Here is a 13505-nt window from a genome sequence, read left to right as displayed (position 1 = left end):
ACGCGAGTGTGCCCGAAAGTTCGCGAACCGCAAAGTTTGCGGCGGGCCATATTGACTTCAATGGCAGGCGAATTTTCAAAACCTACAGGTCATATTTCCAGCCACAAAATAATTACTAGCTGTGCACACATAGTCCCACCACATGGCCACTGACATAACACATGTATGAAGTGAATCTGGGATCGACAACTACAAGCATTCTTTTTTTATATGTGAAATTCTGACAATTCAGGACTCAGGAGCGCATGAAGGCAATGGAGGAGAGGAAAGGTCAGGGTAGGCTATGAAGAGGGTGCAGGAGATGATCACCAGCACCATGATATAGAGCACTAACACCAGCACCGTGATAGAGTGCACTGACACCAGCATCGTGATAGAGAGCACTGACACCAGCACCGTGATAGAGAGCACTGACACCAGCACCGTGATAGAGTGCACTGACACCAGCACCGTGATAGAGTGCACTGACACCAGCACCGTGATAGAGTGCACTGACACCAGCACCGTGATAGAGTGCACTGACACCAGCACCGTGATATAGAGCACAGACACCAGCACCGTGATATAGAGCACTGACACCAGCACCGTGATATAGAGCACTGACACCAGCACCGTGATAGAGTGCACTGACACCAGCACCGTGATAGAGTGCACTGACACCAGCACCGTGATAGAGTGCACTGACACCAGCACCGTGATATAGAGCACAGACACCAGCACCGTGATATAGAGCACTGACACCAGCACCGTGATATAGAGCACTGACACCAGCACCGTGATAGAGTGCACTGACACCAGCACCGTGATAGAGTGCACTGACACCAGCACCGTGATATAGAGCACTGACACCAGCACCGAGATAGAGAGCACTAACAGCAGCACTGATACCAGCAACTTGCTGCTGGGCCCAAAAAATATGACACCGCTCAACCTCTTCAAACAGGAGGGTACGGGCATATAGTACGGTGTGCTTTTTTTGTACAAGGAAGTGAGCCAAATCTAGAAACAAGGTCTGTGTGCTCGATTAAATAAATCGTTTATAGAGATATACATGGTCTACTGGTCACATGTGTTGAATTCCTCCGAGATCCATGCCTCATTCATTTTTATAAATGTGAGGTAGTCAACACTGTCGTGAGCTAGGCGAGTGCGCTTATAGGTCACGATCCCCCCTGCTGCGCTGAACGTCCTTTCGGACAGGACACTGGATGAGGGGCAAGCCAACAGTTCCATTGCAAATTGGGCAAGCTCTGGCCAGAGGTCAAGCCTGCCTACCCAGTAGTCCAGGGGTTCATCACTCCTCAGAGCGTCTACATCGGCCATTAACCCGATGTAGACGGACACCTGTCGGTCTAGGCATTCCCTGATGCTCGATCTGGATGACACCTGTCGATGGGTAGGCTGAAAGAATGACCTCATATCAGAAGTCACCAACACATCTTCAAATCGGCCTCTTCTTGCAGGCGCTGTTGGATTGGTACCCGCAACTCCTTCTCTGGGAGTGGGAATTGCTTCTCTGCCAGTGCACGCAAAAGCAAAATGCAGCATTTCTCGAAGCAAGGCCTGGAAGTGCTGCATTCTGACAGCCCTCTGTGACGGTGGTAACATTTCCGCCATTTTGTGGTTGTATCGGGGGTCTAAGTACGTTGCCACCCAGTACTGGTCCTTGACCCTTATGCTTTTTTTACGGGGGTCCATGTTAAAACACTGGAGCATGAAGGTCCCCATTTGCACTAAACTGGAAGCGGTGTGGTGGCCTGGCTCCTGCTCATCATCCAGGATAATGTCGTCCTCCTCGTTAACCTCTCACCATCCACGCACAACAGGGATCCCAGAAAGGTTTAAAGCATGCTCTTCTTGCTCTTCCTCTTCAGACTCCTGTTGTTGACTTGTCTCAGATAGAGTAGCCACCCTTGGGAATTCATCCAGCATTGCGACTTCCTCATCTTCCCGCTCCTGCTCCTCCACAGCTTGATCAATGACACAACGCAATGCACGCTCCATAAAAAAGGCATAAGGTACCATGTCACTGATGGCGCCATGGCTGCGACTGACCAGTTTGGTGATCTCATCAAATGGCCACAGAAGTCTGCATGCGTCGTGCATGAGCAGCCACTGGCATGGTGAAAAAAAACCCAGCTCCCCAGAACCTGTTCTGCCGCAGAGTTCCTACAGGTAGACGTTAACTGCACGTTTCTGCTGGAGCAGCCTATCAAGCATATAGAAGGTTGAGTTCCATCGCGTTGGGCAATCGCAAATAAGACGTCTGACCGGCAGATTGTGTCGCCGCTAAATGTCAGCAAGGAGAGCCATGGCCGTGTAAGATCTTCTGAAATGGGCCGAGATTTTCCTTGTCTGCCGCAAGATGTCCTGGACCCCAGGGTATTGGACAACGAATCGCTGCACGATCAAGTTTAAGACGTGTGCCATGCATTGCACGTGCGTAATTTTGCCCTGTTTCAATGCGCTAAGCAGATTGGCACCGTTGTCACACACCACTTTACCAACTGTCAAATTGAGCGGTGTTAGCCACTGATCTGCCTGTGAACGCAAAGCTGAAAGGAGTGCCGGGCCAGTGTGGCTCTTGGCTTCCAGGCACAACAGACGCAGCACGGCATGGCAACGTCTCACCTGACATGTCGGATAGGTTCTGGGATTGGGCGGCGCAGCAGAAGAGACGCTAGCAATGGAAAAGGAGGAGTCAGCTGAGGAGGAGAGAGAGGAGGATGGAGTAGGAGGAAGAGAAGAAGAGGCAGGCCTGCATGCAATCCGCGGCTGTAAAACCAAATCTACACGGGTGCCACGGGTTACATGCTTGACGGCCGTCAGAAGGTTCACCCAGTGGGCAGTAAAAGTGATATACCTTTCCTGCCTGTGTTTGCTAGACCACGTGTCTGTGGTCAGATGTATCTTGGCACTGGCACTGTGTGCCAGAGATACATTCACTTGCCGCAGAACATGGCCATATAGCTCTGGGATGCCCTTCTGTGAGAAATACTTCCTTCCTGGGACCTTCCATTGTGGTGTTCCAATGGCCACAAATTTTTGAAAGGCCTCCGAGTCCACCAGTTTATATGGCAGTAGCTGGCAGGCAATCAGTTCTGACAAGCCAGCGGTCAACCGTTGGGCAAGAGGGTTATCCGGCGTCATCATTTTTTTACGCTCAAACATTAGGCCCACGGAAGCCTGCCTTTTTGCAGAAAAACATGAGCTTGGCGTGATGGAAGGTGGAGTGGAGGACAATTGTGAGGACAGAGGAGAAGGAGAAGTAGAAGACGAGGCTGGACGGTGAGAGCCTGGAGTGTGGCTTTGTGTGTTCCGTTGCTCCCACTGGGCTCGGTGATGGCAGCTCATGTGCCTTCTTAAGGCGGTCGTCCCTAGGTGAGTGTCGGGCTTACCGCGACTTATGCGTTGACTGCAAAGATTGCAGATGGCAACACTATTGTCAGCAGCGGACACGTTAAAAAAAGCCCACACTGCAGAGCCATGTGCCGGTGTCCTGGGAGTGCCAGATGTGACCGTACATGGTTGATGACTCGCTCCTGATACAGTCGCAGTCTGCTTTGTCCCTCCTGTGCAATCTAAGTTCTTCCTGCTTCTCCTCCCTATCTGCTGGTCCATATCTACCTCTGAACTCCCCTTCTCTTCCTCTCTTGTGGGCACCCATGTGACATCACTAGACACATCATCTTCAACGTCACCTTCCCCACCGCTATAATTAGAGATCTCGGAGTAGGCAGCAACAGTGGGGCCCAACCTCCTCCTTGGGCTGATCTGGGTACTGTCGTCAGACTGCTGAGTGGCGGTTGTTGCTACCTCCTCTTCCTGATCCAATGCCAAGAGTGGCTGCGCATCGGAAATGTCTTGATATGGATCGGAAAATAATTCCTGTGACTCAAGCAGAAGGTATATGGTGGTAGTGTCTTTGGGGGTGCACATAGCAGAGATTGAAGAAGAGGGTGCAGATCGAGAGGATGAGGAGGGTGCAGAAGAGTAAGGCTGAGTGAGCCACTCAACCAAGTCTGGTGCTTCCTTTGACGTAATCGCACACACGTTCTACAATTTGCCACTTTGGCTCAAGCCTGTTGCTCCTGCCCTAACCCTACCACCCCTGCGGAAGGGCGTGCCTCTTCCTCTGCCTGTCATTTTTCAAATGACCCTGTGACAAAAGTCTCTAGAGAAGTGCAGTATGTATGTGGAAGAAGGTATATAACAGCCCGCTTCAATCTGTTGTTTTTGGGGGCCACTGGTCTATCACACCAGTTATAATACTTTTTTTTTATTGCGTTTGTCACTCTTTGTAGTATCGCTGCAGAACCGCTCAGCAGTCACAATGCTGCACAGTGGAAACACACTATACTATGCTTTCTATATGTGCAAGTATTTTATACGTGTATTACACAACTATATACTGCACACCAAATAGTACACCTATACCAGTCCTTACAAGGACCTTTGTGGAACTAGTAGCTAGTGATTAGCAGACTGTACCTCAGTCCCTATACTGATAAAGGACTGCTGCAGAATAGGGCAGTAGTCAGCAGTAGTGCACCACAACCCTATATATTGTGGACCTATACCAGTCCTTATAAGGACCTTTGTGGAACTAGTAGCTAGTGATTAGCAGACTGTACCTCAGTCCCTATACTGATAAAGGACTGCTGCAGAATAGGCAGCAGTCAGCAGTAGTGCACCACAACCCTATATATTGTGGACCTATACCAGTCCTTATAAGGACCTTTGTGGAACTAGTAGCTAGTGATTAGCAGACTGTACCTCAGTCCATATACTGATAAAGGACTTCTGCAGAATAGGGCAGCAGTCAGCAGTAGTGCACCACAAGCCTATATATTGTGGACCTAGACCAGTCCTTATAAGGACCTTTGTGGAACTAGTAGCTAGTGATTAGCAGACTGTACCTCAGTCCCTATACTGATAAAGGACTGCTGCAGAATAGGGCAGCAGTCAGCAGTAGTGCACCACAACCCTATATATTGTGGACCTATACCAGTCCTTATAAGGACCTTTGTGGAACTAGTAGCTAGTGATTAGCAGACTGTACCTCAGTCCCTATACTGATAAAGGACTGCTGCAGAATAGGGCAGCAGTCAGCAGTAGTGCACCACAACCCTATATATTGTGGACCTATACCAGTCCTTATAAGGACCTTTGTGGAACTAGTAGCTAGTGATTAGCAGACTGTACCTCAGTCCATATACTGATAAAGGACTTCTGCAGAATAGGGCAGCAGTCAGCAGTAGTGCACCACAAGCCTATATATTGTGGACCTATACCAGTCCTTATAAGGACCTTTGTGGAACTAGTAGCTAGTGATTAGCAGACTGTACCTCTGTCCCTACACTGATAAAGGACTGCCGCAGAATTGGGCAGCAGTCAGCAGTAGTGCACCACAACCCTATATATTGTGGACCTATATCATAATAGCTGGCGATTTGGGTCACTGCAGTCTCTCCCTGCTAAACACAGCAACCTCTCCCTATAGTGACATACGAAAGAATGTAAAATGGCCACCGGATCGGGTCTATTTATAAGTTAGGGGGAATGTCCAATTGTTCATGTGCTGAAATGTCTCCATTGGCTGTCCTGTACCCCATGATAGATGTGTCATCATAGGTCAAAGTTCTTTCACACTGTAAACACATAAGTCCGCCGGTCGAACAGCAGCAATAGTCCGCCGATCCGGCGAATCGCGAACAGGCAAAATTTGCTGCGAACTGACCGCCGGGCGAACCGTTCGGCCATCCCTAATGATCGCAATATACAAATATTTAAATGGAGATCCCAGCATTGGGAAAAAAATATTCAGTATCCGGCCACTTAAGAAGACACGTGGCCACTCAATGAAGTTGGATGAGAAGTGGTTAACCTTACACTGTGTAGGGGCTTTTATAACAGTCAGAGCGTTAAAGATGTGGAACTCCCTCCCACAATCAGAGGTGTCAGAAGGAAGTGTTGATCAATACACTGTTAGAGAACTGAATGTCTGTGTCACCAACATATACAGACAGCATATGAAATGCTACTTGACTGCGTCAGATAATTGGGTGCCTATAATGAGTAGCATCCGGTGTTTAGTATACAGTTGTTTATGTTTTTAACTACAAATATTTGTTATATAATAAATTTATATTTCTCTAAATTCATTGTGTACGTCCATACTGTACCATGAATGTCCATTTTGCCTCCATTTTCCAACATATACACAAACATTGACCCACCACATTCCCCTGAACCTTTGCCTTCTCCTCTTGCCCTAGGCATTGGATGGAACTGGCTTTGGCCACCTCCCCCTAGCAATGAAAAGTGAGTCATGGAGGCAGACCGATCCGATGGTCATTGGGACAATACAGCTGAAGGACAGAAGCTTTTCCAAAAAAAAAGTTGGCAGCCTCATGCATCTTTATCATTGAAAAGCACTGATAGGGTGAAAGACTAATTTTGATGTGGTTGGGAATGTATTTTCATGTCAAATGCTTTTTAATTAAAGTAAATAAATACACACAAACATAAAATAATGTTGAAATACCTGAAAGGGAAGGTTGAAAAATGCAAGTTTGCTCACTGCCAGTACATTGTATATTCGTCTTTTGATCACACATGTACCAGCTTTGGCATGATGGGCAAACAAGTCCATTGGCCTCGGAACTGGTAGCTGGCACTGTTAGAACATGATAATGTTAGTTTTTTTTGAAAAAAAAAACATAAGTATGATACAAAAGTATTCTTCAAAGACAATTTTGAAGTCTTAATAATTAAGCAGATCATTATTTTATGGCTCTATGTAAGCTCAGCAGGTTTTGGGTTAGGTTAACCCTTAAACATCAGTTTTTGTATTGTTGAGATGTTGCCAAAATGCATTAGGGCCGAAATTTGGGTGTGTTTTAAGGGTGTAATGGCTTTAAATGGCTCATGAGGGATAGAGAAGACCAATTCAACTATCCTGGACCTTTTTGTTGTATGAAGAAAAGGCCCCTCGTTAGCTGGGAACATGAGAGTAGATAATAATGAACCATAAGACTCCATTCACACAGGGGCAACTTTGGATCCGACTTCAAGTCGCCCCAAGTCGCCTCAAGTCGCGCTACATGAAAAATCAATGTAAGTGAATGAGAGCTGTCTTAATGCACACTACTGAAGTCGCTCCGACTTCAGAAAAGGTTCCTGTACTACTTCAATCCGACTTCTAGGCAAATTGTACCCATTGATTTCAATGGAAGTTGAATGGAATGGACCTCCAAGTTGGATGTCCATCTATATTGACGCGACAATGTCGCTTCTCTCACAGAATAATCAGTTCTCGAGAGGGAACTCCACGCCAAATTTTAAATAAAAAAACAGCATGGGTTCCCCCTCCAGGAGCATACCAGGCCCTTAGGTCTGGCATGGATTTTAAGGGGAACCCCCCTACGCCGGAAAAAAGGTGTGGGGGTCCCTCCTAAATCCATACCAGACCCTTAACCGAGCACGCAGCCCGGCCGGTCAGGAAAGGGGGTGGGGACGAGCGAGCGCCCCCCACCTCCTGAACCGTACCAGGCCGCATGCCCTCAACATGGGGGGTGGGTGCTTTGGGGAAGGGGGGCCCCCTGCGGCCCCCCCACCCCAAAGCACCTTGTCCCCATGTTCATGAGGACAAGAGCCTCTTCCCGACAACCCTGGCCGTTGGTTGTCGGGGTCTGAGGGTGGGGGGCTTATCGGAATCCGGGAGCCCCCTTTAATAAGGGGCCCCCAGATCCTGGCCCCCCACCATATGTGAATCAGTAAGGGTACCCCTACCCATTCACCTGGGGAAAAAAGTGTCAATAAAAAAAAACACAACACAGAGTAATTTATTAATCAGCTCCGTGGGGTGTTCTTCCAACTTCGGGGGTCTTCTTCCAACTTCTTCTGTCTGTTCGGCCTCTTCTCCTGGTGTTCGGCCTCTTCTCCCGCGTTGTCTCCCGCTCTTCTGCCGGCTCCTCCGCTATTTTCTTGTAGCTCTTTTACTAGCAGAGGAGCCGGGTCTCCTCCATCTTTCTTGCTTCTTCCCTCTTCCCTCTTCTCTCTTCTTTCTTCTTCCGATGTTGAAACAATGCTCTCTTCCATGGTAATGGCTTGTGCGATGTGTGCGGCGACTTATATAGGTATGGGGCGTGGTCACCGGGTGATGTCACACGGTGACCCCACCCCTTATGGTACCGGGACTCTACCGCGGAAGAGAGTGTCGTGTCAACATTGGAAGAAGAAAGGAGAGAGAAAAGGGAAGAGGGAAGAAGGAAGAAGGACGGAGGAGACCGGGCTCCTCCGTTAGTAAAAGAGCTACAAGAAGATAGTGGAGGAGCCGGCAGAAGAGCGGGAGACGACGCCAGAGAGTGGGAGAAGAGGCCAGACACCGGGAGAAGAGGCCAAACAGAGCGGAGAAGTCGGAAGAAGACCCTCGGAGCTGATTAATAAATTAATTTAAAAACCTGTGTTGTGTTTTTTTTTTATTGACACTTTTTCCCCCAGGTGAATGGGTAGGGGTACAATGTACCCCTTACTCATTCACATAGGGTGGGGGGCCGGGATCTGGGGGCCCCCTTATTAAAGGGTGCTCCTGGTTTCCGATAAGCCCCCCACCCACAGACCCCTACATCCAACGGCCAGGTTTGTCGGGAAGAGGCCCTTGTCCTCATCAACATGAGGACAAGGTGCTTTGGGGTGGGGGGGCCGCAGGGCGCTCGCTCGTCCCCACCCCCTTTCCTGACCGGCCAGGCTGCGTGCTCGGATAAGGGTATGGATTTTGGAGGGACCCCCACACCGTTTTTTGGCGTAGGGGGGTTCCCCTTAAAATCCATGCCAGACCTAAGGGCCTGGTATGCTCCTGGAGGGGGAACCCATGCCGGTTTTTTATTTAAAATTTGACGTGGAGTTCCCCCTCGAAAGCTGATTATGCTCTGATTGGCCACGGCCAAAGTCGCCTGACCTGGGGCGACTTAAATTTGTGCTGTAAGTTGCCCCAAGTCTTGTTAAAGTCGCTCCAGGTCGAGCTGTTATTCATACTTAAGTCGTGTCCAAGTTGCCTCCAAAAGTCGCGCTGGAAGTCGTGTTGCCCCTGTGTGAATGGACTCTTACAGTAACCCTAACCTTTTTTTTATAAACAAAGTCATGTGATCATCATACCAGTGCTAACGAGGCAATTCCATGGCCATGGTGTCATGTTATGTGTCAAGGAAAATTCTGATTGTCCAAAAACATGGGGGGTGTGAGTCTGTGAAACCACACTGCTCTAATTACATAACCCAATATCCATGGTGCCATGAAAACTGAGAGATGCGGTATTTGTGTTGTTTCTTAATAATATTACATTGATGAAGGTGTAACAAAGGTGTGATTTGATTAAGGTGACACATATTTGAAGCTATAAATGCTGGGGAATGTTCCCAACCTCCATTGGACCTTGGATAAGTGGGGAAACATCTTCAACATTACAGAACAGCTCCACAAACACAGGCTTTACTGACAGTATCAGACATTCTCTTGTATCATCTTAGTAACCAGATGGGCCCTAAATATGAGTTTCTTGCTGTCCTCCAAAGTTCTTCACACAGACATAAAATGTACAAGATGGGCTTCAGATCAAAAAGAATGTTCTTTATTCCCATTTCTGTTTGAAATCACACTTCCGATTTTAGCAGAGTCCCAGTGTAAAGTATTAACCAGCAAAAAAAGTTATTACCAGGTGAGTAATCGGACAATGGTGTGTGGACATTTCATTTGAAAACCATGGCTGTTAACATGGAATTTCACATTTTGTGGCCTCCAGTCTTCTGGGACAACTTTCCACAATATTTTTTGAGTGTGTGTGTGCGAATTTGTACCCATTCAGCCAAAAGAGGATGGCCAGGTACTTGGAAAGTACCTGGTTTGCTATGGGTATTTCAATTCATCCCAAAGGTGTTCAGTAGGATTGAGGTCAGGGCTCTGTTCAGGACATTGAGTTTCTCAAAACCAAACTCATCAAACCATATCTCTATGCAGCTGGCTTTGTGCCCAGGGATACTGCTGGAACGGAAATGGGGCTTGGCCACAAGATTGGAAGCACATATTTGTCAACAATGTCTTTATATGTTGTAGCATTTATTGTACACTTCACTGGAAACATCTGAACTCTATGTGGAGGGTGGTCCACATACGTAGACCATATAGTATAAGATAAAAGACAAAAACAGAACATTCCAACTCACCAACCAGTCTGCTGACCAACTGAATTAACCTGTCCAACAGTCTGCATTAAAAACAGAATGTCCAATGCAGACTGTTGGATGGCTTAATTCGGATGGTCAACAGACTGGTTAGTGAGTTGAGCTATGGAATGTTCTGTTTTTGTCTTTTATGCGTTTACCTTTCCATATAGTAGTCTCCCTATAGAGGGACCCTGAACTGGAGGGGAAAGTTTCCTTATGGAGAGGCCCCTTGACTGGAGGTAGAAGTCTCTCTATGGAGATCCTCCATAGAGAGACTGCTACCTTCAGTTCAGGGGCCCTTTCATAGAGAGATTACGACCTTCATTCCAGGAGCCCCTCCATAGAGAGATTGCAACCTCCAGTCCAGGAGCCCCTCTATAGAGAGATTGCAACCTCCAGTTCAGGGGCTCCTTCATGGAGAGACTCCGACATTAACCTCTAGCAACCAATCAGGGAATGGTAATGATGCTCTGCAGCCTCAAGCAACCGATGAGTGAGCAGTAATAATGTGCAGTGACCTCTAGCAACCAATTAGTGAGCAGTAAAGATATGCAGTAACCTCAAGCAACCAATCAGTGAGCAGTAATGATGTGCAGTAACCTCTAGCAGCCAATCATTAAGCAGAAATGATTTGATGTAACATCTAGCAATCAGTTAGGGAGCAGAAATAATATGCTGTAACCTCTGGAAACCAATCGCAATTGCTGCCTGATCTGCTGCAGTAAACAGATTTTGAGTATAGCTGCTATTTATTGTATGTCACAGAGCAGGTTAAAAGCATCATTGCATGGGGGGGTGGAACTATTGGAGCCTTATAAGTGGATCCTGATTCACATATTTATACAAAGATAATTTATAAATATACATATACAAATATTTGACTTTTGAATGCATTTGAACAAGCTCAAAAGCTTTATTTTATTTTTTGGGGATGGGGGAGTGCAAGTAGTTAGTCTTGCCTGCAAAATAGTCTAGCATTGGCCCTGCTCCTGCCTCTGCTCTCTGTCTGTCACCTGGGCTATGCAAGCCCGATCCATTAGAATACAGATCAGCCCTGCTTATTGTTTTCACTGGGAGATAAGCTCTTCCAGTGATTGCATTTGGGGAGCATATCTCCTGATGGAGCCTTACAGAAGGATGCCCTGTGTGGCCCTCTGCAGCAGCTAAAAGTCATTTTCACCCCCTCCAGCCAGCTTTCCACTGCTGCAGGGAGAGACACAGACACAGGATATCGTCCCTGTAACTGCTTCCCCAGCACTGATTCCCCTCCCTGTTCTGCCTGCTTCTGAATCCCCCCACTGTGTGTCCCCTGTCACTGTGCCCACCCTCCAGTCCAGTGGCCCTGCAGGCTTTCCTGTCCTGAAAAAAAAAAAAAATTGTACAAAAAAAAAAATATGATTAAACATTATAATAAATAATTTTAATAAATGGTAAAATAAAATTATTTAAAAAATGTTTAACATTTAAAAAAATATATATCATTTTTTTTTTTTTTTAAATGTGAAAAACAAATAAGAAAGGGCTAATTCACACAGGTTTTCTGTTATGTTTGTGTCCACTAATAATGATAAGGTAGGCTGTACGGGGCCCCTGATTTTTAACCGCAGCCCTGGCTATAATGCAAATACTGAAAGCTCAGACCTACTCTTTATCTCTTCAATAGTTTTATTTGGCAAGTCTATAGTTGTAGCCATTCTTCATAAATGATTAATTGTGAATTGTAAACCTATTATAAATACATGAGTAAAAGTTTAAACCCTTGTTAATCCCAATTTCTTTTTATTAACCTCATCATTACCTTCTTCCTTTATATTAAATTTTTCTTCATTTTCTTTTTTTTTTACAGTTCATACAAAAAAATTACATTATTTAGTTTGTAGCTCAACATTAACTAGTTGCTGACCGCCGGCCGTCAAATGACGGCCAGGCGGCGCAGCTATTGTGGCGGGAGGCCGTCATATGACGGCCTCCCGTTTAAACAGGGATGCGCGCGATCGTGCGCGCGCATCCCTGTTTCTTCGGTGGCGGCGTGTCACGGAGACACCGCTCGCCACCGAAGGGGGTGAACAGCCATTCGTTATGGCTGTTTACCACGTGATCGGCCGTGATGAAGTCACGGCCGATCACAAATGGTCACACCCCCTACGTGCACGGCGCATGCGCGCGATCGCGAGCGCGCTGCGCGTGCACGTCGGTGGCGGCGTGTTCCCCGGGAACACTGCTCGTCACCGACACTGGTAAACAGCCATTGGCTGGCTGTTTACCCACGTGATCGGCTGTGATCCTTTCACAGCCGATCACTAAAATGTAAACAAACCGCGGTAACGGGATGTTACCGGGTTCTCCTCCTCACACACCGATCGTGTGTGAGGAGGAGATTGCGGTAACATCTCGTTACCGCATACAGTGTACACCAAACATACTGATTGCCCCCCCCCCCCCCCAATAAAGAGGACCTGTCACCACCCCTCATAGTACCTGTCAATCACAGTCCATCAGAGTACCTGTCACAGTCCATCAGAGTATTTGAGTACCTGTCCCAGCCCATCAGAGTACCCGAGTACCTGTCCCAGCCCATCAGAGTACCCGAGTACCTGTCCCAGCCCATCAGAGTACCTGTCCCAGCCCATCAGAGTACCCGAGTACCTGTCCCAGCCCATCAGAGTACCCGAGTACCTGTCCCAGCCCATCAGAGTACCCGAGTACCTGTCCCAGCCCATCAGAGTACCCGAGTACCTGTCCCAGCCCATCTGAGTACCCGAGTACCTGTCACAGTTCATCTGAGTACCCGAGTACCTGTCCCGGCCCATCAGAGTACCCGAGTACCTGTCCCGGCCCATCAGAGTACCCGAGTACCTGTCCCGGCCCATCAGAGTACCCGAGTACCTGTCCCGGCCCATCAGAGTACCCGAGTACCTGTCCCGGCCCATCAGAGTACCCGAGTACCTGTCACGGCACATCAGAGTACCCGAGTACCTGTCACGGCACATCAGAGTACCCGAGTACCTGTCACGGCCCATCAGGGTACCCGAGTACCTGTCACGGCCCATCAGGGTACCCGAGTACCTGTCACGGCCCATCAGGGTACCCGAGTACCTGTCACGGCCCATCAGGGTACCCGAGTACCTGTCACAGTCCATTAGAGTACCGAGTACCTGTCACAGTCCATTAGAGTACCGAGTACCTGTCACAGTCCATTAGAGTACCGAGTACCTGTCACAGTCCATTAGAGTACCGAGTACCTGTCACAGCCCATCTGAGTACCCGAGTACCTGTCACAGT

General features: G+C 47.8%; 1 protein-coding gene across 1 annotated transcript in view; it reads right to left on the bottom strand.

Annotated features, from left to right (window-relative positions):
• Positions 1-13505, bottom strand: part of LOC143933102 (uncharacterized) — a 117321-nt gene that overhangs the window by 79821 nt on the left and 23995 nt on the right. Inside the window, exon 4 of the mRNA XM_077456042.1 lies at positions 6548-6679. Within this exon, the coding sequence (XP_077312168.1) occupies positions 6548-6679 (132 nt within the window). The remainder of the gene's footprint in view (positions 1-6547; positions 6680-13505) is intronic.

Source organism: Lithobates pipiens, unplaced genomic scaffold (genome assembly GCF_037356315.1).
Source record: "Lithobates pipiens isolate NorthernLeopardFrog02 unplaced genomic scaffold, aLitPip1_a1.2 Scaffold_27, whole genome shotgun sequence".
Classification (NCBI taxonomy): Eukaryota; Metazoa; Chordata; class Amphibia; order Anura; family Ranidae; genus Lithobates; species Lithobates pipiens.
Note: the sequence above shows the minus strand (reverse complement) of the source record. Positions and strands in the feature narration are given on the sequence as shown.